Here is a 26,537-nt window from a genome sequence, read left to right on the forward strand (position 1 = left end):
CAAAGTCTCTACCTTGAGGAGCTCATGGTCCAATGGGGGACATGCAACCAAGCCCTAGACTGGACAAACTGGAGGTAACGAAGCCGGGAAGACACCTGAGTTACAGACCACAGCCCAGGCTGAGGGCACGGCTCAGCTAACCAGCCTGCTCCGTCCTGGCTGCTTATCCTCCTTTAATGCCCTTTTTTTTGCCATGACTGTTGTTTGAATGAGTGTCTCATCTCATCCTAATATCAAACATCAACTACCTGGGGACTGGACGGGGTCAAGTCTAGCCCAGAACAGTGGGCACACACCCTGTCAAGGTTCACAGATGGTCCAGACGTCATTTTTTGGTTATGGGGATCAGATGTTGTGGGGAAATGTTAAGGAGGCAAAGAGGGCATTATGTGTGTGTCTAGCAGACTTCCCGTGTGGTCAGTCACTAGAGTGGGCCCCAGTGCCCGGCTTGTTATGACTTTGGAGGTAACTGAGCCCCATCTCCCTTTTGTTTACAGATCCCAATTACCTGATGGCCAATGAACGAATGAACCTGATGAATATGGCCAAGCTGAGCATAAAGGGGCTGATCGAGTCTGCGCTGAACCTGGGAAGGACCCTGGACTCTGACTACGCGCCTCTCCAGCAGTTCTTTGTGGTCATGGAGCACTGCCTGAAGCATGGCTTAAAAGGTTCGGTCCTGAGCGTGTTGTGCAGGTCATGTTAGGGGGTTGTTTGCTCTTGTTCTCTCTCTCTCTCTCTCTCTCTCTCTCTCTCTCTCTCTCTCTCTCTGTCTCTCTCTGTCTCTCTGTCTCTGTCTCTCTGTCTCTTTCCCTCTCTCTCCCTCTCTCTCCCTCTCCTCTGTCTCTGTACATATATATCAGCTCACAGTTACCATATTTAAAGCCCAGTGCTCATGTCTCTTGGAGAATAAAGCCCTGTATTTAACTACATAAAATCAACCATGGCAGCATTCTAAATAGGCTTTAGGGTCTGGAAGGAGCGGCAGCTAGTCTGGCTTCCTCATTTTCAGATGATGAACTAAAACCCAGAAGAGGTGTAATGTCTCCCCTGGGGTCATACATTTAGTAATCGGTGGAGCTGGGATTTGAACTCACCTGCTTTGACTCTAAATGCAGTGTTCTTTCCATACCCTCACTTTTTTTTTTTAACACAATTGGGGTTAAGTAACTTGCCCAAAGTTACACAGCCAGTTATTTTGTGTGGGTGTTAAGTATCTGAGGCCAGAACTGATCCCTGGTCCTCCTGACTCTGGGGCCGGTGCTCTTACTCACTGCGCCACCTAGCCGCCCCCATACCCTCACTCTTATAAGGTGGCATGGTAGATAAATTGCTGGATTTTGAGTCAGGAGATCGCTGTGTGACCCTAGACAAGTCCCTTAATTGTTTTGTGCCTTAGTTTACTCATCTGTAAAATGGGGGTAATCATTATAACACCTCCTTCACACAATTATTGTGATGATGAAATGAAATCATGTATGGAAAGGGCTTTGCAAGCCTTAAAATGCTGTAGAAATCCTTTTTGTTGTCCAGTCAATTCAGTTAGTTGTGTTTGACACTTCATGACCCCATATAGGGGTCAGGGCATTTACTATCTCGAGTTTTCTTAATCCTGCCAACCTAAATAGGGGACTTTCTCTTCCCTAGTATTTACATCTACAAATCTTTTCCACTTATGAGTCATAAGTCATAAGACTCGAGATAGTCGGCTAAGGATCAGAATTGGCATTTCTCTGCCATTTCCTTTTCTAGCTCATTTTGAGGAAACTGAGGCAAACAGGGTAAAGTGACTTACCCAGGGTCACGCAGCTAGTCAGTGCCTGAGGCCAGATTTGAACTCAGTTCTTCCTGACTCCAGGCCCAGTGTCTGTCTGCTGTACCATCTGGCTGCCCATAGAAATACAAACTAGTATTATTATTAATAAGTTTAATTCCTCTCGAATGCTGACAAATTTAATGCTCAAAGGAATGATTCTCCCCTGTTCAACTGTCTTAGTAAGAGACTCTCAGAAAATTCTTGGCCATCATAAGGACTACCTCCTGCGTCACTGAATACATCCTTAATTTGTTGCACAGAACAGAATTCCAAGTCTTTAACTTTGAACAGTCCTAAGTTAAAAGACACTTTGTCAAGAGGGGCAGCATGACCTCTGTCCCTAAGCTGCCGCAGTGGATTGAGCCCTTCACCAGATGTCAGGATCGGTGTTCCTCATGGATAAGATAAGGAAATTAGAATGATCACTGAGGGTTCTTCCAGCTCGTAGTTAAATAGGAACCACATCATGTTAATCCCAAGGCTCTCAGGGCTCCAGATGGGATTCTGCTCACAGATGGGCAGCACCGGCATTGTACACGGAAGTATGGGTGGCCATCTTTGGGTACTTTGGGTCAGTGATTCCAGTACCAACAGGCTACAAATTAATAAAGAGGTAGGGTATGCTTAAAAATACATTTGGTCCTTAGTATTTGCTACAATATAGTAGAACTCATAACAAAATTTTATTCTGCAATAGGAGAATAAAAAATTTTATAGGACCAGAGAGCCAGGGCTGAAAGACGGTGTAGGCTAAACCACGATTCAGACGCGGGTCCTTTTACGCCCAAAGTCAGTGTTCTTTCTACTACTTCTTAGTAGAATATGTCAGGTTAAAATACATCCAAATCCTAGAAAACTCCTGTTCATCTGTTACCAAATAGAGGAGTAAATCAGACTTTTCTAAGCATTTTAGAGTCGATTGTCTTAAGAAGTATCTCCTTCTAAAGTTATCAGGCATTAATAACTCAACAAATAATGTATTTCTTTTAAAATGATGAATTGTTTAGTGGTATTCTCAATTGTTAGCACATCCTCTAAAAACATAAAACATATACCTTAGCGGAAATGTTCCTTCCAAAGCCATTGCTTCTTTTTAAATGTTTTTGTTGCTTTGCTTTCACGTGTATGGTTGATACTGTATTGCTTGTCTTCTCAGAGGGTGGGTTGGGGAGAGCCTGGAGGGAGAGAGGGAGGGAGAAAAATTAAAACTCAAATTAAAAAAAAAATGTTAAAAATTTATTGAAAAGTCATGCTAATAACACCAAAAAAAATTTATTTTGTTGCTTAAAAGTGAATGATTGGATTTCCAAACCAAAATGCAAAATAAAAGGAAGCTCATTTGATAACTTATGACTCATAAGTGGAAAAGATTTGTAGATGTAAATACTAGGGAAGAGAAAGTCCCTCGATTGTTCAGGGTGGCAGGATTAAGATGACTCGAGATAACAAACTAAGTATTGGAAATGCCTAAAAGTAAGAAAGAAGATTGAGTAGGATGATGGCCAGAGGTGCTAAAAATTGGCAACAGACCAATTAATTGCAATAATAGTAACGATTATAGTTAATATTGACATAGCATTTACTAAGTGGTTTCCAAATCTTACTTCATTTGATCCTGAACAACCCAGGGAGGTGGGTGCTTTTATCCCCATTTTATAGATGAAGAGACTGAGGCAGACAGAGGCTAAGTGATTTGTAAGCTAGTAAGTGTTTTGAATCCAGATTTGAATTCAGGGCTTCTTGATTCCAAGCCTTGCTCCCAGATACTGTTTAAGTCTCTTCATATCTTTGTCTCTCTCTGTCTCTTATAACCTCTCCCTTCTTCCTAAATCACTGAATGTCTGAGTTAACCTTCACCCCATGTCTCTGATATAAATAACATGAGTAATTTTAGAAAGTCAACTCACCCTTTGGATGAGCTCCCTGAAAACTATTTGAAGCAAAGGAAAAAAAAAACAACAAAACTATTTTTTTTGTCTCTTTGCCTTAGCCAAGAAAACTTTTCTTGGGCAAAATAAATCCTTCTGGGGCCCCCTGGAACTGGTGGAGAAGCTTGTTCCTGAAGCCGGAGAGATCACCGCAAGTGTCAAAGATCTTCCAGGCCTTAAGTGAGTAAGATCCTGGATTACTGCTTCCAGATTAAATCCGTTGTTCACTCTCAGGCTGTAGAGTGAGATGGTGGTGTCTGGTGATTACCCAGTGTAAATGCTGAGTGCTTGTTGTGACTAGGCACTGGGGGGGAAGGGTGGGGGCTGGTAATGTGCAAACCTAAGAACAGATCGCTACCTTCGAGGGAGAACTGACATTCTACCTCAGATCTCTTCATGTCAAACCTTTCTGTTTTGGGGGCGGATTGTTGATAAGAAACATCGAGTCTGGGAAACTGGAATTATAGCGGTGATTTTCTGACTGATGAGAAGAATAAAAAATATATGGCTAAGAATTGAAAACAGAATTGAGAAGACGCAAAATTGTAGTAAAACAAAAGGCTGAGCCATACCAGGCAACACCCCAGACTTTCTCTCGGATGGACTTCCAGGCAAGATAGGAAGGGAGAACATGATAGGAAGCATAGTTCTCCCTGCCGCATCTGAAGAAGAATCCAGAAGGACTCTATCACGGAATAGAGAAATCTGAAAACACAGAAGGAAGCTCAGGCATCCACTCCAAAGCTTCCCCTACAAAAGACCGAGGGATCCAGGGAGAACCGCTGAACCTGCTTCAAGGAATGAAGGAAATGAGGAATGCCCCAGGTGGTGGAGAGAGGATGCCGGGGAAAGCTCTTGCAAATGGACTTGCAGCCAGTCAGCCAGCCCCTGAGCATGGGACTCTCCCGCCCATGTGAGCACCGGCAGTCAGGAACCTGATACATCCAGTGTCTCAGAACATAGGCATGGATCAGAGCCAGCCCCCATGGTTCATTACATGGCAGGGTTGAGCCGGGATGTGCATCCCTCGAAGCACCAAGAGCCGAGGAGAAGACAGGGTCAACTCATCTATTGGGTGCAAGTGTCTGTATGTGTGTGCAGGTGGGGGAAGGGTAGAAGGTGGAGAAGCACAGTAGGGATGGGAACTGTGCCAGGGGCCCCCAGACCAGCATGATGGGCTTCATTTTGCCGTCACCTGACGATAAAATAGAACTGAGTCCCAGCGTGGGTCATGCAAGAAGGCAAAGCCCAGTTGGGATTAAAACCCACACTAGACAACCAAGAGACTGATTCAGAAGCTGGGAATTGAGGCTAATATCTGCCATCTTATCCAGAGCAGCGGAGGCAGCAGCACCCTGAACACAAAAAGAATGGGACTAAACAAGCCTTAGACAACGCATCCAAGATTTCTAGATGGGATTGGGCTAAGTGCAAAACCCCCAATCACCAGAGACCGAAAATATGAATAAAAAGAAGAAAACAGTGAAGAAATGCTCTGGGTTAAAAGAAACTCTAGAGGCAAACCCAGAAGAAGAGAGTGAGCACACAGCAACTAGGAAACCTTCAGAGGGAAAAATGGACTGGCTTCCAGAGCTACAAGAGTAGCCACAAGAAAGGAAATGAGAGATCAGAAGGAAATTACAAATGAAATGAGTTGAGGAGGAAGCAAATTAAAAGGAGAATAAATAGGAAATACGACTTTACCCAAGTGATGGGTTCCCTGAAAAATAGAATGTCACCCCAGGAATGAGGATTGGTTCACTGTTTGGTAAATTGTGAACATAACAGACCATATTCATAACCAAATCAACTTAAATGATGTAATTATATCAATAGAGGTTTAAAAAAATACTTTGGTGCAGTACAGTACCAGATCTCAAACTCTTACAGAGCAGGAATCATCCAAACTTTTTGGTACTAGTCAAAAAAAAATAGAAAAATTGATCATGAGAGCAGCTTAGAGACACATGACCCAGAAGCAGTCAAACATAGTAGCACAGTGATCTCTAAACCCAAGGAAATTGACTATTCAGGAGCCAACTCAAAAACTGCCCACAAAGCTAAAAAACATTCTGTCAAGAATTTGGTTTCAACTTTCATCTGAAATCACGTAACAGAATAAATTCCAAGTGGACACATGATCTAGATATGAAATGTCCTATCACAAATTAGAAGAAAGGAGTGAAGATGCCTTTCATAATATTGGAGAAGGAAAGAGTTTTTGACTGAATAAGGGGTAGAGATGTTCACAGGGTGAGCAAATGGACAATTCTGTGAAAACTGGAAAGTTTTCCCCAAAATAAAATGCAATGAAAATTAAATGAAAACATCTTTGTAGCAAATTTCTATTATATAGAAATATTTTTCTATTATATAAAACAGACTCCATTCCCAAAAGATAAATAGTCATAGAGAATGAACAGGCGGTTCTCCAAAGGATAAAGAAAAACAAGATATGGACAGCCATAGGTAGTAATGCTCTGAAAATTAAGACAGTTCTGAGATTTGATGCTCCCCCTATCAGATCAGCAAAAAATGATAAAAAACAGACTGCCAATTGTTGATGGGGCTTTGGCAGGACAGGCACACCAGTGCCCTGTTGAAGGAACTGTGAAGCAATTCAACTGTCCTTGTAAGCAATTTGGAGCTGTCCCCAAAAAGTCACCATATGATATATGTAGGGATTTTTCCCAAGGAAATAAAAGGAAAAGGACCCACCTCTCCAAAAGTATCTGTTGCGATACTTTTGTTGTGTCCAAGAACTCCAGACTAGGGAGGTACCCATCATTTGGAGAATGACTGAACAAATCGTGGTTTATGAATGTAATGGCACATTATTGTACTGGATGGATTCAGAGAAACCTGGGAAGAATTTTTTATGAGCTGACGCAGAGTGAATTGAGCAGAACCAGAAGACCACAGTCTTGTAAAGGAAAACAGCTGTGAAAGACTTAAGAACACAAATCCATTCAGTGGCCAGTTGTGATTCCTAGAAACCTATAGATGAGAGGTATTAGATTCTCAAATGCAGAATGAGACATAAGTTTTTAGATAGACAGAGCCAATGTGTGTGTGTGTGTGTGTGACTATACTTATTTGTAACAAGGCAGAGGTTTTATTTTTGTGTTTGGACCAGAGATAGTGACTCTAAAATTAAAAAGGAAAGAAAAAGTGTTGATGAATCTTCTTTTAAAACAATCAGAAAATAGCAGAAAGACCTTTAGAAGTTGACACAGATGAGCAGGGGAGGTGTGGGAACTAATGTGTTAAATTTGAAATATTTAAAAATAATTTGTAGCGTGGGTATCCTTTTTTCTATTCTTTGTATAGGGAAATAATTCCATTTCTTGATATTTGTCCATGTCACAATAGTAAAAAAGGGCAGTTTTAAAAATATTCTCTAAGATGTAGTAAGGGGGAATGGGAAACCTCATAAAGTTAGATTTGATCTGATTTTCTGGGGGTTTGGGAATGATGGCCTAAGAGATACTATTGATCACCTATACTTTGCATGCTGAACTTCTTAGTTCTCCCTTAGTAATTTCTGGTAAGACATTTGCAGCCAGCATTTAAGGAGGTCTCTTTGTGCAAATCTAGGAGGAAAATTCTCTTCTAGGTCATTTGGTGGAAATCACAGAGAGAAGTGCACGGCAGATAGAATGCCGCCCTGCAGACGTTTCTGGCTAGAATCACTGAGGTCAGGCTCCCAGGTGACTGAATGGTAACATACCTCTCACCTTGCTTTTACCTGTCCTTTAGGACACCTGTGGGCAGAGGGAGAGCCTGGCTCCGCTTGGCATTAATGCAGAAGAAGCTCTCGGAATATATGAAAGCCCTGATCAATAAGAAGGAGCTTCTCAGGTGAGAGTCACATCTTAGAGAGCTTTGCTCCTTGTGGGGGAGCTTCCTACCTGAAAGAAAGAGATTTGTCTTTTCCACTCACAACACGTCTGACATCATTCACTGCCAACCTCTAGACAGAAAGGTGTTCAGTCTCTCAGACAAAACTGAATGCTATGTAATGATAATGATCTAGCTCAGCCCTGGTGAAGAGATGAGAAAATACACCTCCTTCCCTTCTTGGCAGACTTGGAGGACTCTGGGTATGTAATCTTGCATACACTGTCAGACTTGTTTGCTGTGTTGGTTGATTTTACTAAAATGCTTTTATTTCTATTTTTTTTTCTATCTCTTTCTTTTGTTTGTTCATTCTTTCTCTTTTCCTCCCTCCCTCTTTCTCTCTTTCCCTTCCTTTGTTCTTTTTCTTTCCTTCCTTCCTTCTTTCATTTCTTTCTTGTCTTTTTATTTATTAATAACCACATAAACTTGTTCTTCCTTCCTTCTTCCTTCCTTCCTTCCTTTCTTTCTTTCTTTCTTTCTTTCTTTCTTTCTTTCTTTCTTTCTTTCTTTCTTTCTTTCTTTCTTTCTTTCTTTCTTTCTTTCTTTCTTTCTTTCTTTCTTCCTTTCTTTCTTTCTTTCTCCCTATTTTTCTTTTTTCTTTCATCATCTAGGTCTCCCCTGTGCCAGTGAAATTAAAGATCCTTCCAATTCATATCTTTATCCCTCATAAGGGATGGCTTAATGACTAGGGCATAGGGGAAAGACGTATTTTCAAATGAAGGCTGTATAAAAAACAAAGATGTCAGTAAAAATGGCTTGTAAAAAGAACCTGTTCACCCCAAACTTCTCACCTTAGAACAAGGAAGGCTTTTGGACCGTTCATTGTCTAGGTGGCACTTGGCAGGGACTCCTAGTAATAAGACTTTCGGAATCTGAGAGAGCATTAGGGAAGTATTAGGCCACTGAGCAGAGCTGCCTAGTACAGGTGGGCACAGAGCCTGGTGGGTCCTGTCTGGGCTAAGATGCTTCCTTGCTGCCCCCCCCCCCAAGTGCCTTCTTTGCTAGAGAAAGCTCAGGCGAGCTTGGACAACCCAAGCTCATTTACCACCACCCTGCCTTCCCCTTAGTGGAGGAATGCAAGTGTTCCAGTGCATAGGGCGTTGTTGTGAATGGAGTCAAGGGGATCCATCCAGAGATCTCCAGAGATGAGCTTCTCCCATACTCTTTCTACTCCTTCCTTCACCTGGGCAGATTCTGTTACCCTTGAGTCAGCAAATATTTATACAAAGGCCTGCTAAGTGCTAATCACTGAAGGATCAAAAGAGCAATGACCTTTCCCAGTTTTTGTAGAAAACAAAACAAACAAAAAAACCACCAACTTACTTTATAATTAGGGAGGAAAGACTTCACCACCACAGAACTGTTGATGGTGGTAATATATAACATGCACCATCAGTATGATAGGAATTCAGAAGCAGATGGGGGCCCTGGAGCAGACCGCCCAGCAGGGGCAGACCAGGGATTAGTCTCTTGACTTCGGGGCATCATTGAACATGTGGAAGTTCCAAGCCAGATTACCTCTTCTTGAGATTATTGACTTGGCCATATTTCTCTGTTTTCTATAACTGTCTGATAAAAAATAAATGAAGTCTCTGTACCGTGGCCTAACAGTGATGTTAGTTCCTAGGACAGAGCAAAGATTTCTTAACTGTTGAAGTCAAGAATGCTGTCCTCCACTTCTGAATGCATGGGTCACCCAGTTTTGAGGAGAGTTATTGGGAGAACAGAAAGATCATAAAGCCAGCATGTGTCAGGTTTCCTTCAGTATACAGAGTGAAAATAACTGGTCCCTTTGCTGGTAGAGGAGCCCTTTCCTTATCCACCTTAGAACTCAGCCACAGCCTTTGTTCCTTCTCCCTTTGACCTTCAGAAATTTCCCAACTTGCTAAGGGAGAATCGCCAAGCGAAAGGAAGAGAAGGAAAAATCAGATCTAGTCCAGTTTGTAGCATCTCTGCATAGTTAGGGAAAATTTAGTGTTCAGATACAATAATGTACTTTTTCTGCCTCTGGCTTAATGAAGGTTATAGAGTTCTTGAGAAGTTTATGTGTGTGAGCCTTCTCCTGGCTTTGTCTTGCAGTGAATTCTATGAGCCCAATGCCCTGATGATGGAAGAGGAAGGGGCAATCATCGCTGGTTTGTTAGTGGGTCTGAATGTCATTGATGCTAATTTCTGCATGAAAGGAGAAGATTTGGACTCCCAGGTATGCAGCTGCTCTCAGTATCTAGGTCAGCATGGTTCCAGCAGCCAAATTAAAGAAGGGTCTTATAAATGAGTCACAGTTAGGAGTCCTTTGATTAATTCTCATGTGAACATAAGAGATGAGGGACCTGCATAGACTCTAGATAGGCTTTTTTTAATGCTTCCCAAAAGCCAGCATTTGATAGTCTTCTTTCTCCTAATTATACTGCATTGCTATAAATCTTCCCCTCTGCTGAATAAAATGCTAGAGATGAATCACTGTCAAGTTTCACCCTGGGGGAAGGAGAATTCAGGATTGGAAAAGGGGGAAGGAAAAGTGGTGGTATTTGAAAGTGAAGACGGGATACCTCTCTGAAATGAATTAAAAAGAAAAACAGGATGAAAGAAAATGAGAATCTTTTTTCCTTCAATTTTTAAAAACATTTTTATTCAGAGTTTTGACTTCCAAATTCTATCCCTCCTTCCCTCCCCCATCCCTGAGATGGTAAGCAATCAGATCTAGGTTATCCATGTGCAATTATGTGAAACATTTCCATATTAGTTATTTTGTACAAGAAGATTCAAATAAAAGAAAAAGTGAAAGAAAGAAAGTGAAAAATAGTATGCACTAGTCTGTATTCAGTCAATGTCAGTTCTTTCTCTGGAGGTAGATAGTCTGCTTCATCATTAGTCCTTTGGGATTGTCTTGGTTCACTGTATTGCTGAGAATAGTTAAGTCATTCACAGTTATTCATTGAACAGTAATGCTGTTACTGTGTACAATGTTCTCCTGGTTCTGTTCACTTCACTATGTATCAGTTCATATAAGTCCAAGTTTTTCTGAAATCATCTTGCCTGTCATTTTTCATTAGCACAATAATATTCCGTTGCTGCCATATACCACGGCTTGTGTAGCCATTCCCCAATTGATGGGCATCTCTGATTTCCAATTCTTGAGCACCATAAAAAGCTGCTATAAATATGTTTACCCAGTTATGTCCTTTTCCTGTTTTTGGGTGTCTTCAGTATATAGACCCAGTAGTGGTATTGTTGGATCAAAGGGTATGCAGAGTTTATAGTCCTTTAGGCATAGTTCCAAATTGCTCTCCAGAATGGCTGGGTCAGTTCACAACTCTTACTTACCAGCAGTGTATTAGGGTCCCAGTTTTCCCCCATCGTCCCCAACATCTAGCATTTTCCTTTTTTTTTGTCACATTGGCCACTCTGATAGGTATAAGGTGGTACCTCAGAGTTGTTTTAATCTGTATTTCTCTAATCAGTAGTGATTTAGATAATTTTCTTTTGATATGACTACAGATAACTTTGATTTCATTGTCTGAAAAATGCCTGATTATATCCTTTGATAGTTTATCAATTGGGGAATGACTTGTATTTTTATAAATTTGACTTGGTTCTCTCTATATTTGAGAAATGAGGCCTTTGTCAGAGATACTTGTTGGAAATATTTTCCTCGGTTTTCTCCTTTCCTTATAATTTTGGTTATAGTGTTTTTGTTTGTGCAAAAACTTTTTAATTTGCAGGGCTGCTAGGTGGTGCGGTAAATAGAGGACCACCCCTGGAGTCAGGAGGACCTGAGTTCAAATCCAGTCTCAAACACTTAATACTTACTAGCTGTGTGACCTTGGTCAAGTCACTTAACCCAAATTGCCCTGCCTTCCCCCTTCCAAAAAGCAAAAAAACCCAACAAAATCCTTTTTTAATTTGTATAGCCAAAATTACCCATTTTACATTTTGTAATGCTCTCTATATCTTCTTTGGTCTTAAATTCTTCCCTTATTCATACATCTGACAGATAGACTAGTTCATGCATTCTATTTTTTAGCTTTGAAAACAGCATGCTGAATTTACTCTATATTAATTTAAAAAAACCAAGCTATACATAATCCAGATTGATGGTTTCATACAAAATTCTCTTTTTCTCTTCTACTTTGTGTATGAGAATTTCATGCTCTTAATTGGCTTATGATATCGCTCTTTATGTGTAGATCATGCACCCACTTTGACTTTCTCTTGGCATACAGTGTGAGATATGCTGGTCACTACCTAGTTTCTGCCATACCGCTTTCCAGTTTGCCTAGCAGTTTTTGTCATATAATGAGTTTTTGTTCCAAAATCTTGGATCTTTGGTTTTATCATATACTAGATTACTAAAATGTAATTTGTACTTAATCTATTCCACTGATCCACCACTCTATTTCTTAGCCAATACCAGATGTTTCTATGATTACTGATTTATGATACAGTTTGAGATCTGGTGTGGCTAGACTGTCTTCTTTTACAGAAAATGAGAATCTTAACGAACACAGGATGGGGGTTGAGTTTGGTCAGAAGCGGCCTATGAGCAACACTGAGCAAAGGCCAAATCCTCCTGCCTTCACTTGCACTTATTCTCTCTTTTTTCATCTGCAAAGTTTCCTTAGAGAAGTTGCTTCTATATCAACCCTCCTCAGGCCAACTGATTTTTCTTCTTCTTCAAGTATTACAGTATTTATCGATAGACACAAGTATATATAATCAAGACAGGGGTATGACTTGATAAATTAAGTAGACTTCATTTCAATACTAGGTAACACATATTTTTCATCACACATCACCAGTCTCCATCCTGCCAGGTGGTACAGGAGCTAGACTGCACCTGGAGTCAGGAAAACCTGAGTTAAAATTCCACCTCAGACACTTCGAGGATTTCTGACCCTAGCCAACTCATTCTACTGCTGCCTGCCTCAGTTTCCTTATCTATAATATGGGGATAATAATAATGTTGCATCAGGGTTGTTAGGATAAGATGAGATATTTGTGCAACACTTTTCAAACATGAGATAATATTTGTAAAGCATTTTGCAAACTGCCATGTGGCATGTAAATGTTGACCTGATTCTTTCCTTTCTCTTCATCCCCTTTATTCTTCCATTATTCAGTCAGTTGCCAGATTGTATAAATTTTACCTTGTCTCTACTTGAAGGGTCAGGTTCAGGTCCCTTCTCACCTGTCTCTTGGAGTACTGTGAAAGCCTCCTAGTTGGTCTCTTTGCTCTACCAGATGTACTCCTGAAGAGCAGGACTTTCCATCCCACTGTCCATTGGACAGGGATACAGTTCAGACTATTGCGATTGCCTTTTAAATCCATTCACAGTCTGGGCTACCTTTCTGGGCTTATTGTAAAGGTCATGCCTGGTTATGCCCAAGCAAGGTGTTCCATCTCATCCTTGGGTCTTTGCTTAGGCCATCTCTTTTGTCAGGGATGTGCAGCCCCTTCTTGCTGCTAAGTCACAGAATCCCTGTGTTCCCTTGAGGCTCAGCAAAGCAGACACCTCCCCTGCAGAGACTAGGTGCTTACCTAGATCTCTTATGTTCCTGCTTTTGCTCCCAATAGAATATAAGCTTTGTGAGGGCAGGTGCAGTTTCCATTTTGTCTTCCCTTGTACCTGTCTAATTCCTAGACTAATTTTTTTTTAAATTTAATTTACTCATTTTTAGTTTTCAACATTCACTTCCGTAAGTTTTAAGTTTTCTCTCCCTCCCTCCCATTGTCCCTCCCCAAGACGGCATGCAGTCTGATATAGGCTCTATGTATACATTTCTATTAAACATATCTTAACATTAGTCATGTTGTATGGAAGAATTATAATGAATGGGAGAAACCATGAGCAGGAAGAAAAAAATTTAAAAACAAACAAAAAAAGAAAATAGTCTGCTTGGCTCTGCATTCAGACTCCATTCTTCTTTCTCTAGATACGGATGGCATTTTCCATAAGTCCTCTGGAATTGTTTTAGGTTCTTCTAGCCTAATTTTTTAGAGTAGGTGTTTAAATGCTTTCTGATTGAATGGCTAAAATTTAATATTGTGGAATTTGGGACCTATTTGGACAGGAGATGGTGAAACTCTTAATTTTATATTAAATCTTGGAAATTACTCTTGTAGGTTGGAGTTATAGATTTTTCAATGTATCTCAAGGATGGGAACAGCACTAAAGGTAGTGAAGGGTAAGTAATACAAGGAAAAATGGGTTTCCTTTTGATTGTTGGGAGTCCATGATAAAGGCGTGATCTATCAATTTCAAAATGGTGGGCATAGAAAGGGCAACCATGGCTGAATTCTTACTTAAAGGGCATTGTTTATTTAAATCGGAGTATTTTCAAACTTTGTGGTCTCAGGGACCCCTTTATGCTCTTAGAAATTATTAAGGACCCTCCTACCCAGAGCTTATTGTGGAGTATAGCTATTGATACCCTATTAGAAATGTAAATGTTTTAGGATTGTAGGAGTCCTTGAAAAGGTCTGGGAGCCCTGGACCTCATTTAAAGAACCACTGACTTAAAAGGTGGTTTTGTAGTGGATTGTAGCTGCTTCTCAATCTCAGAAGACAGCGACTCTCCCTTTTATTATTAAAGTCTAGTTATAAACTAATAAAAGCCTATAATTAGACTTTAATAACTATTGAGCTGCCTTAAATTTTTGTTCAAACATACATTCTGCAGCATAAGAATAGACCAAAAATAGATGCACTGTGTCTCCTAAATTAATAGATATGGAACAGTTACACAGATGTTTTTCACCCTGGCTGGGATAGCTGTTTTATTGCGGTATTTTCTGTTAGAGCTAAGAAAAAAAAAAAGGTATTACAGTATTTATGAATAGACACAAGTATATATAATATATATAAATATAATATACAAATATATATATATATATATATATAATATAAGCCTTCTTACTCCCAGATTCTGGAGAACGGGGTTCTGATTATGACCTGGGTGTGATGTTCTATAAGCCATCCTACTTTTCTGGTTTTCGTCCCTAAATGAGGGGAATGGATGGCGGACTCCGGGGTCTCTTTCCTCTTCTGAAATTCTGCAGCGGTCATCTTGTACTTTGGGAAAGTCATGTGATGCTCCATTTTCTCTAAATTGAAATCTGGACATGTGTACTTTAGTACATGTTGGAATACTCAGGTCTTAGAAAAAGTCTTTTTCAGCACCTAAGTTCTTTCTCCTCCAGTTGATCATAGAGATTTTATATAATCATGTCACAATAAATTTTTCTTTTTCTGTGTAAGAAAACTGAATTCCAGAGAATTTAAGGGACTTAACCAAAGCAATGCAGATTGTACATGACAAAGACAGTATTTGAAACCAGGACTCAAATCCATTGAGAGATTTGGTCCGTTTAAAAATATAGCAACTTGGGTGTGTGTATGTATGTGTGTGTGTGTATGTATGTATGTATGTGTATGTGTGTGTATGTATGTATGGCAGAAACAGTGTACAAATATCCTCAGAAACATGAGATGTGCAAATTTAGAGTCATCTCCACCCACATGTTTGTAGGGACTGTTTGTGCCCGACCCATGGGTAGAGCCCTCTGGCATATATTGTTCTGCTCAGTCAGTCGGATCACCGTACCTGAGCTCCAACATAGTGATGTCATTTTGGTCCGTCCTTACAAAGGACAACAACCATCATGCCATTCCAGTAAATGATGACCTTGAAACAATCACATAACCTTGTTGTATCCTCAGTGCCTATACATAGCAGGTATTTACTAAATGTCTTTGGATTGATTAAAAGGACAAAATGGGATAGACCCTGTTACAGGTGGAAAATCATACCTTGTGGCTGTCAGGATAGGAGTCCATATTTTCTAGGAGGAAGCAATTCAGTTAAAGAATTAAGGAATATCTCCCTTGTATCAACCAACAACCCACATTGTTCAAGTTTTTAAAACTGTAGAAAGGGGTGGGTAGGTGGTGCAGTGAATAGAGCACTGGCTCTAGAGTCAGGAGGACCTGAGTTCAAATGTGACCTCAGACACTTAACACAAAAACTAGCCTTGTTACCTTGGGCAAGTCACTTAACCCCAATTGCCCTTCCTTCCCCCCTCCAAAAAAAAAAAATAAAAAGCTGTAGAAAGACCTTATGAAATATGGGCATTCCATGTGTGGAAACTCCCTCTCATCAGTAGAGGTCTTTTCTATAACTAGCTGCAGTCACACAGCCAGCATCTCTCAGAGACTGGACTTATCCCCTGGTCTTGCTGCTGGCTCCATGCTAAGGCACGTAGGCAGGATACCAGGCTGCCTAGCTCACTGGGCCTACAAGGGCCCTGCATTCTGGCACCCAACTCCCTTTTCTGGGCCTGTTTTTGTGTCATCTTCATTTTTTGTTTTGTGAAAAGGAGGGAGGGGAATCATCACTCTTGTATCATTAAGTATTTATTATATGTAATCTTTTTTATATCATTGGGTAATTTTCATTTCTTTCTTTCTCAGAGACGGCCAGATTACTGCTATTTTGGATCAGAAGAACTATGTAGAAGAACTCAACAGACATTTGAAGTAAATAATGAATAAATTATATTACCTTAACCTAAATTTAATGGAGGGAAGAGAACAGAGGGAAAGGGGGGAAAATTGGTTGAAAGGGTACTAGAGATGGGTTAGGACCCATTCACAGGTGCTCCAGCCAAAAGCATCTCACAGTCAGTGTTAATCTCCCCAAAGGACTCACGGTTTAAATATGCTTCAGCTGTACCTGGAATAGACTCCATTTCAGTCCAGGTGGAGTCTTTCTTTTCCTTTGGTTTTAAGCTTTTTGCAATTGAAATATTGGTTCCCCAGGAGCACCCCCCACCAATGCCCAATTAGTTGCTAAGTTTTCCTCTTTCTACTTCCAGAATGTCCCTTACCTTTTCTACATGAGGCTTTTTCTCACCCCTATCCCCACCCCAACACCAATTGCTGGTTATTTCCAGTCCCCAGATTACCTATATGTCTGAATATATTTTTAAATCCTTCATTTATGTGCTATTTAAAAATTCTGTCCTGAAGAATGTTATCTCCTTGAAGGGACTGGTTCCCTTTTTCCCTTTGTATCCTCAGAGCCTAGCACCTGGTAGGCATTTTTAGTAAATGTTTCCTGTTGGGTTGTCCAGCTCTTTTTTATAATCCTCACTGTGGAACTAAGACCCCTGGAATTGGGGTTTCACCCAGCTCAGATTTGTCAAATCAATTAAGGGTGGTTTGCCTGGGGTTTTCAAGGGATTATTAAGAATTTAAAGGTATATGACTTAAGCAATTGACTAAGAGGGAGGAAAACCTTTTCTTTCAGTGAGTCAGTCAATAATTTAGTCCCTTGGGGATTTATACACAATTGTTCACTTTTGGGTCAATGACTTTATCTCTTTGTCCTTTCCAGTCCTCCATCTTTAAGGACTGTAGTAACCAGCCAATCCATCAATGTCATCACAGTGTTCCCCATGGGTATGCACTTCAAGTGCTTGGTACTTTGTAAAACCATAGGTGGGCAAAGCACCATTAGTGCTGAATACAAACTCAGTTTAAGAAATGCTGAATGGAGTGCTTGGTTGGATCTTCTGGGGGGGACTTTGGATAAAAGAACACTTTGCATGTATTTGTTAAGACCTAAAATGGCTGTTGTGAGGGTACAGGGGGTGGGCGGTGAGGTAGGGGATGTAGATGGGGGAGGGGACAGAGACCAGCTGTACTCAACAGAAGCAGTGATCAGTAATCAATTATAGGATCCTAATGGAGCTTCGTTGTGTCGAATGTACTAAATTACATTCTCTGTGAGGGTAGGGATATGCATAGTCATCGTCTTCAGTGCATTCATGTTGAAAAAGGACAATAATTTGTTAAATTAGATTCTGTATCTCCTTTATAACTTTCATTTATGTCCCAATATTGACTGGCCTGGATAATATTCAAGAGTGTTATCCTTAAAGCCAAGTTTCTCACAAACAATCATTACTAATCTTAGTTCAAGCTAAGAGATGATGATGTATTAGTGGAAAATGTCAGCATGATCTTATGAATGGCTTTGTCAGTCACTCTCCCCTAACATGGGTTGGTTGTATTATAATAGACTTTAGTGGAACGTTTCAGTCCAGTTTTGAGTGTTGAAGTCATGCCTGCTGATTCATGATAGTTGTTTTTAAAATAATACTCAAATTGCCTTGTTTGTTTGTTTTCTCTGTTGGACAGCGCAACGGTAAACAACCTTCAGGCCAAAGTGGATGCGTTAGAAAAGTCTAACACTAAGCTGACTGAGGAGGTAGGTGTGTTAGCGCACTTCTGCGGTGCTCGGTGCTCGCATTGAGGCATTTCTGACCTTCGCGGCCCAGGCACAGCTGATTCCCGCTGGCTCCAACTTATACGCATTCTCCTTCTGTAGAGAATTTGAGTTTGTGGAACTTAGGAACTCCTGCCCTCCCAGACCCCATTCATGCTTGATTTTTCAATCTAAGAAAATATTCATGGGCTCTAGATGGAACACGTGATAGTCTGGTCACAGAGTGGCTGGTCAAGTTGAGGACATTGCCGATCATATTTATGAAGATGCTGTGTTCGTGCCAAGGAGAGAGGTGCTGGTCATTTATTATACTTTCATGCAAGATTGATCTAACATTGTTTATGCTGTATCAGTACTTTTGGTCAGACTGTTACTACACGAGTAATAATAAGAGTAGTTGACATTGAACTTTAGAAGTCTTTCCTCTCACCTAGTCATGAACACCACAAACCCAGCAAAGCAAACCTAAGCTTCTTTTAACCATGCCACCTTAGATGTTTAGGAGATAAAGTGACCATGACTTGAACCTCTCTGAAAGCCTCACCTGCCAATCGGGGATAATTAAAACACCTCGTTCACTGTTGTCGAGGGGACCCATTGGGATGACAGTAAGAAAGTGCTTTGCACCTTAGAGTGCTAGCTCATTAGGATCTCTTGGCTGGCTTTATTATTGAAACTCTTTGGTGAGATGACATGGACCTGCCCAGTGAGATCAGGGAAGGGTCTTTGAGTGGGTTCACATCAACCCTGCCATGCACCAACCTTGACAGTCTTTCAGACACCATCTTTCTTTCAGTACAGAATAGCAGCAGAAAAGTATTCCAGCCTTAACAATGTGAACTTGGGGTGGGGGTGGGGGAATCAGCAAGAAGCCCATATGCCTGGTTTTGGTTCTGCTTTTATGCAGAAGGAGAGTTTAAAAGGTGCTTTCCAAAGTGGGGGTGGGAGTGGAGGGGGGAGAAGGTTCTGGTCTTCATTTTGAAGACCAAATCAAGACTTTGGACAGGTTAAGGCATCAGGAAATACATATTTCAAATGCAAAGTTCCTGGCTCCTGGGCTTAGCATTATGGAACAATTAATTATCCAGTGAATTGTGAAACTATTTTGGGTGCCATGATTTCCTCATTAGGTTTTTTTTTTTTAAAGCAATTGGGGTTAAGTAACTTGCTCAAGATTACATGGCCAGGTGTTTCTGGGTGGGTGCTAAGTGTATGAGCCCAGATTTGATCCCCAGGTCATCCCAACACTGGGGCCAGTGCTCCTACTCGCTGAGCTACCTGGCCGCCCCCCTCATTAGGCTTTTAATGATTTGTTGGGGAAGGAAGAAAGGAAAGAGATTAAGAACAAAAACTCATCTGAGATCATTGGAAATGATGAAGCCCCTTTTCTTCTCAGTTTTTCACTACCCTAACAGAAGACAAAAACAGCAAAGTTCTTAAAACTCTCTGAACAATAGCAAACCAATAGATAGTTAACATTACAGGTTGTTTTTTTTTTTTCCTGAGGAGATAAAATGAAAGTGGAAAGCAATTCTTTAGAAATTAAACACATTTTAAGAATGTATTTAAATTTAAACTTCTTATCACACATTTTATCTACAAAAATAATTATACAAACATAGCAAGAAGGAAGCCTTTCCCCTACCCTGTTCCCTCCCCCTCCTGGGGCAGAAGAAAGGAAGTTGGATTTGTTCTATCATCCCCTCCAGACCAGTTGCAGATTCTTCTGCCTTTAACCACATTTTCCTTCCTAGAAGAACTTCAATTAGTGGGAGATTCCATCTTAGAAATTCTGATTAAAAAAATAAAATTTAATTTAATTTTAAAATTAAAAAAAAATTCTGAGTGAGGAACTTTGGTGGTGCAGAGAATTTGAGACTCAAGTTATGCCCCAACTATTCCCAGCATTCAAACCTATTTAGTGAATGGAAGGAACCCTGAAGCCAAGAATGTAGGTTATCCCCAGTTGTCCAGATGCCCCAGATGCCTCTGTCCCATATGGGTTCTGGATCTGGAGCTGCCATGGGTCAGCTTCCTAGAATATGTGTTGCTGTCCTTTGCTTATGGATTTACTATCTATTGTGATAAGTAGGATGGACTATGTTTAATCGTGTCTTTAAAAAGGACCCAGGACAGTATACTGTGTCATTGTGAATCAGTGTGTCCTCGGCAGAATTTCCTGTCTGTTCCCAAAATAAGCAAGGGAAAAAGAAAACTGTTTTCCCTCTAATTTAAATTTTCTTTTTACTAAAAAAAATCATATATAATGACTCCTAAGACATTATTAGAAGATTTTCTGAATATGTTATATGAGTAATATCCAAATGAATGTTTTTATAATCCTATTTCTAAAATGTGACTTCCTGCCTCAATCTGCTCATTTTAACTGGATAGATTTCATTGAAACCCAATCAGTTCAAGTTCACCATTTGTCTATGATATTACAAAGAGCATCTTTGTTCAGATACAGGTTGTACCAAATGGCCTCTGGACCAACCCTGATGTTTTGGGATTCATGATTCTGTTCATTTACTAATCAAATTTAGCTGAGTTTGATTTTTCTGCAAAAAGTATATTCCTCTTGGGATCCATTTGCTATATAACTTGGAGACTAGATTTAGTTTTTAGAAGGCCTATACGATACACTCTAAAGTAGTAGAGGGGCAATGTAAACAGTGGATAGGTGACTGGCCTTAGATCCATGCAGACCCATAAATGGCAAGTCACTTAACCCCTTGGTGGACTAGAAACTGTCTCAAGACTAGAGTTCACAGAAAAGATGCAGACTTATAAAATTTCCTCATCTTGAAGTGTCCAGTATCAGTGAAGTCCCAGGTTCTATCTCTGTCCCCATCCTAATTTTTTCATATTTAAATCTTTTTAAAAGTAATTTTATTCTTCTCCTTGTTCCTTTTATTGCTATTTTGGAAAAAAAAAATCTACTCTAGTTCTTTCCTATGTTTCTACGAAGAGGAGGGAAAGGTGTTTCATCAGCTTTCTCTCGACTGTTGATAATTGTATTTAAGCTGAGTTGAGGAACCTTTTTAATATGGTCTTTATATTGTTGTAAAGCACGTATGGGACCTTTCTGTAACGGACATATTTAAATAGTAAGATTACTGAGTCAAAGCGTATGCATAATTTTTTTTTCTTTTTTCCTGAATTTTTGGACCAATTCATAGACTGCCCTTCCCTCGCCATGACTGGCTATTTTTGTCTTTTTTTTAAAGTCTATTTGATAGATGTGAGACAGTATAGTTGAAAGAGCATGGGATTTGGACCCATGTGGGTCTTCCTCAGTGACCTTGGAGAAGTGATTCAGCTTCTCTGGGCCCCAATTTCTTCATCTATAAAATGAGCAGTTTGGATTAGGTCATCTCTGATATTCCTTCCATCTCTATATCTGTGACCATGAGGTGAAATCTCAGGATTGTTTTCTCTTGCCATTTGTCTTATTATTTAAATGACTGGAATAGTTTATGTGTGTTTGTGTTGTAGCTATCGATAATTTGAAAGAAATTCTTGGAAACTTCTCTGTATCCTTGGAATACTTAACTATTTTTTTTTTTTTTTGCTTTTTGGAGGGGGAAGAGCAGGGCAATTGGAGTTAAGTGACTTGCCCAAGGTCACACAGCTAGTAAGTGTTAAGTGTCTGAGGCTGGATTTGAACTCAAGTCCTCCTGACTCCAGGACCAGTGCTCTATTCACTGTGCCATGTAGCCGCCCCAATACTTAACTGTTGAGTCTGGTTCTTGGTTTTATATATTTGTGTTTCTTTTTTAGGTCTTGATTATCAAACTTTTACCAGAGATATTTGTAGGAAAGACTTTTTTCTCTTTAGTTGCCTTAATTATCTTTGTATAAATCTTTTAAATTTGTGATTTGCATATTATGAATTCTTCACCTAAACATATTTGCAAAAACTTTCTCCTTCTTTGAAGTTTTTATATAATATTTTCCCCTGAGGTGGTTTTTCCATTTGGAGATTATGGTATAGTGTAAGATACTGGTCTTAAACCTCTTTGCCTCCAAATTTCTTTACAGATTTCCCAGGAGTTCTTGTTAAGTGAATCTTTGCTTTAGTAACTTGTGTTTTTAGGTTTATTGGACATTGCTTTGCACTGATCATTTATTTCTAGGCCTTGCTTATTTGCCTAGTAAATTTCATTGATCTATTTTTCTGGGGTTTTTTAATCCAATAACATGGATGTCACTTTATTTTTTAGTTTGTGATATGATGTTAACCCTTCATTCCTCTTTTTCTTTGTTTTCCTTGAGATTCTAGTAACTTCTCTTTAAAAATTCCTTATGGGCAGGGCAGCTTGGTGGTGAAGTGAGCAAAGGACCTAGATTGGTTCGGCCTCAGATACTTAACACCCACATAAAAAAACTAACCATGTAACCTTGGGCAAGTTACTTAACCCCAATTGCTTTAAAAAAAAAATTCCTTATGGGGTTGGAAATAGTTTTCTCCCTTCCCTTATAGTGAACAGATTACCTCCCCTAATCCCATTATTTCCCACTTGTACTTCTTAGTCATTGTTGACACATTTGTTAGAGAAGCCTTGTTTTTGTTTTATTTTTTTATTTTTTTTTTCATTTTTCCCAAATGCTTTATTAACTTCTGATTTACATCATTCATTTTTTGCCAGATTTTGAGTTACAAATTTTCTCCCCGTTTTTCCCCTACCCACTGCCCCAAAATAGTGGTCCTACAGGATATCCCCTCCTCCAATCTGCTCTCTCCCATATCTTCTCCCATACCCCCCCTTTGATTTTTCCAGTTGGGCATGGTGGATCTCTGTGCCCCAGTGCCTATATATCTTATTTCCCAATTACATGTAAAACAGTATTAATAATAGTATATATATTTTTAAACATTTGATTTGAAAACTTTGAATTCCAGATTCATTCCCTTTCCCCCTTGTCACCCACCCTTACTGGGAAGATAAGCAGTTCAGTATAGATTGTACATGTGTAGCTAATGCAAAACAATAACATAGTAGATATATTGTAAAAGACTGACTATATTTCCCTCCCTCCTATCCCACCTCCCACTTGTTCTGTTCTCTACTTTGATCCTGTCCCTTTTCAAAAGTGGGTGCTTCCAACTTCCCTCCCCCCCCCAAGCCTGCCCTCCGTTCCTTGTTTTTGTTTTAAATGGAACTAATAACATGTAGCTCTTGTGAAACGATTACTACCTATTGAACATGATCATCCCTCCAAAGGAAAGCAAATTAAGGGAACAGCAGGGAATGTGGCTTCTGGCTGTTCAAGTCATTAGATAATGTGAAGTTTGGTGGGAAGTGATACCTAATTGATACCAGCTGAGAGTAGAAAAATTAAATACATAGACTATCTTGAATATAGCCTAATTGGAAACTCCAGGAGTCTTACCAGTGATAAATGGTTAAATACATGATGCTCAAAGGCATTTAAGGTTTCAGGAGCGCCATCAAATTGAATGTATGATGCTCAAAGGCATTTAAGGTTTCAGGAGCGCCATCAAATTGAATGTGTTCCACCAGACAGTTGTTTGATTTCCTTCCTAGCTGGCGGTTGCCAACAACAGGATTATCACGCTACAAGAAGAAATGGAACGTGTCAAAGAGGAAAGTTCCTACATATTGGAATCCAATAGAAAGGTGAGGACTGCGGCACCTGTAAAATGGGTATAGAACCCTACAGAACCCTGCAAGGACTTCAACACTGCCCAAATTTGACAATCCAAATAGGATTAAGAATGTGTACATTAAGCAGAAGAAAAATGTATGCTTAGTTGTAAGGGCTTAGCAGTGTCTGAAACATACTAAGTGGTTAATAAATGCTTGATGATTGATTGATTGATGGGGGAAGAATAAGGCTATAGCTAAACTGTCAGTGATGAAAAAACAAATCACGCCCTCAAGTGCTGTTGTACAGCAGTTTGCCTCTAAAAGGCCCCTGATTTTTATCCTTTTTTGAATTTTTGTGTCTATTTTTGTTTTATCTTCCATATCTCCCCTATGGAATACTTGCTGTAATTTCTTACTACTTTCATTATAATATGATTCATACATGTCCATGACTTATTGTACAATTCATTATATATTGTATATAGTCATTATATATTATGCGTTCATTATAATAAAAACAGGCTTCCACCCCTCCAGATTTTCTGAATTTTCTGTTTGTACTGCAGAAAAGCATCAAACAAAGCTTCCTAGAGTGATTAAGTAAAGAATAAATAAGTGCAGAGTAAAAGTTTGTTTAAAGGAAGAAACAAAAAAGGCCTAAGAGTCTTTTCTGTGATGCTCAAAATGCCTGGCCTTGGGCCATATCACCTGTGGGAGAGGTTCTTTTGAAAGCAGCAGGAAGGGACAGCTCTTGGCTCTGCTGTGTTCTAGGTAGTCAGTGATGCCCTCAGGTGGATAAGTGAGGGGTTGCTTTGTGTGCTTTGGCCTTAGTTCATATCCTTGGCACTGCTTTTGAAGACTGATTTGGAAACTTTTTTAATTTGACAAACTATCCTATGATCTTAGAATGGCAGGAAAACCCTTCCTCTCTTAAATATCAAAGACTATCACTTCAACAGATTCTAGAAAGAGCTGTTTTTAACCATGAACTTAAAAAAAATTATTTTGAGAACTGTATTTCAATATAATTGGTTTCCTCTGTAATACTATATATTTCATTTTATGTATTTAAAAATATTACTCTGAGATGGGAGCCATAGACTTGGCCAAATACCAAAGAGAATGTCAATGATACAAAAAGTTTAAGCAGCACAGCTTTAAAACGTCCTACTTATCTGAATGTGATCTTTACCATCATTAGAATGGTGGCCCCAGTCTGCATGCATTTGGGTATTGATCTAAGGTTCTGAATGATCCCTGTTCTTTTAATGTCTACTGGCTCATTGATTTTTTTTATTTCAAGGTCAACAAGCAAGACAGAACTGCAGATGGGCAGGCCCTGAGTGAAGCCAGAAAACATTTAAAAGAGGAGACGCAATTACGACTGGTAAACTAAACTTGACCTCTAGATTTAAGCCTTGTGTTCATGCTGACAACTTACCCAGAGTCCTCTTTCGTAGACCCAAACTGGGAGATCATCCACATGTCCTGTTCTTATACACTGTCTTTCCGAGTTTGTTCTTTTTCCACTTCAGTATAAAATGGAGAGAAAAATCAGATTGTAATATATATTAATAGGTCTACTAACAACATATATTAGTGTAGTATATACATATATGCAAAATATGTGTATATCCAAGAACTTCATGTATATACATGTATATGATATATAGATTATATTGCATATCTTATACAGATGCATTTCAACATAATTGGTTTCCTTTGTAATCCTGTGTATTTTATTTCTTGCATTTGATATTATTCTGAGAAGGGGCCCATGGACTTTACATGGACTGCCAACGAGGTTAAGAATCTTTGACCTATGTATATATAAAACATCTTCTATTTCTACCTAATCTCTGTCTGCCTATCTATCTATATACATATTTTTATTTTATAACACATGGGAGATATATTAGTATATAATTATAGGTAGGTGGCATAGTGCTGTACTTCTTAAACTGTGGGTCGCCTCCCCCCATGGGGTCAAAAAAATTTGGCAACAGAGATTTCTGAACTTGCAAGGAACAAAAATTAATTAAAAATCAAATGTGTAATGAATCTGAGGTATTTCTGGCAGCGCTCACCCGTGTTACATCACATAACTTCCCTGCAGCCTTGATTTTGAACACAAAGAATGTGCCCTTTGCACTGCACATGCTTTCAGGCCGCACAGTGCCAACAAACACCCGAAAAGAGGTCACAAGCGGAAAAAGTTTAGGAAGCCCTGGCATAGTGGATAGAGTTGGGAAGACCTGAGTTGAGATGTGGGCTCAGAACATTAACTGTGGGACATGGGCAAGACACTTTTTTTTAAAAATGAAATTAAAATTTAATTATATTATATTTATTATGTTTACATATAATATTTATGTATACACATTAATTTATTATATATGATATATATTTGTATTTAATTATATTCAATAATATTTAATAAATCATATGATTAGTTATAGATAAATATAATTATATTTATCTATAACTACATATATAGTTATAGTTATGTAGTATAGTAGTTATATATGTATAAATTTTTCATTGTATTTTATAATTATACAAATCTTAACTATGTGATCAGAATGACATAACAGGTTTTTCATTGTTGATTATGTATTGATAACTTATCAAACCTAATAGCCATAAAACAATAATGATCTTATTTAGCTACAAAAAAGTAGTTATTGGTTTTTTCCCTCTGTGTTAGAGTCTACAGAACATTAAGTATAAAAGAAGGAAAAGATAGCATTTGGGCGAGATACTTAATTCTCATTTCGCCTTGTTTTTTCCTCTCTAAAATGAGGATAAAAATAGCACCTATCTCCCAGGATATTATGAGAATCAAATAAAATAATAATAGTACGGTGCTTAGCTCAGGACCTAAACCGTAGATGCTGAAAAATGCTCGTGTCCTTCTTTCCTATATAGTTATATATCTCTTTCTTATTACTTTCTTAGTACTTTCATTGATTACTATGTATGTATACA

At 39.2% G+C, this 26,537-nt stretch overlaps 1 protein-coding gene across 10 annotated transcripts in view; it reads left to right on the forward strand.

Annotated features, from left to right (window-relative positions):
- The window catches only part of RUFY3 (RUN and FYVE domain containing 3), a 127,740-nt gene that overhangs the window by 77,624 nt on the left and 23,579 nt on the right, over window positions 1-26,537 (forward strand). For all 10 annotated transcript variants that reach the window (XR_011168949.1, XM_069091476.1, XM_069091491.1 and 7 more), the window contains 9 exons: window positions 498-671; window positions 3,807-3,924; window positions 7,504-7,605; window positions 9,724-9,847; window positions 13,769-13,830; window positions 16,116-16,181; window positions 17,847-17,916; window positions 23,487-23,579; window positions 24,853-24,936. Coding sequence is in view for 9 of the 10 variants with exons in the window: in XM_069091476.1 (XP_068947577.1) it covers window positions 498-671; window positions 3,807-3,924; window positions 7,504-7,605; window positions 9,724-9,847; window positions 13,769-13,830; window positions 16,116-16,181; window positions 17,847-17,916; window positions 23,487-23,579; window positions 24,853-24,936 (893 nt within the window). In the remaining variant the exon portion in view is untranslated. The remainder of the gene's footprint in view (window positions 1-497; window positions 672-3,806; window positions 3,925-7,503; window positions 7,606-9,723; window positions 9,848-13,768; window positions 13,831-16,115; window positions 16,182-17,846; window positions 17,917-23,486; window positions 23,580-24,852; window positions 24,937-26,537) is intronic.

This window comes from Petaurus breviceps, unplaced genomic scaffold, assembly GCF_028583685.1.
Source record: "Petaurus breviceps papuanus isolate PSGF00001 unplaced genomic scaffold, PetGlider_PUasm1.0 126, whole genome shotgun sequence".
Taxonomy (NCBI): domain Eukaryota; kingdom Metazoa; phylum Chordata; class Mammalia; order Diprotodontia; family Petauridae; genus Petaurus; species Petaurus breviceps.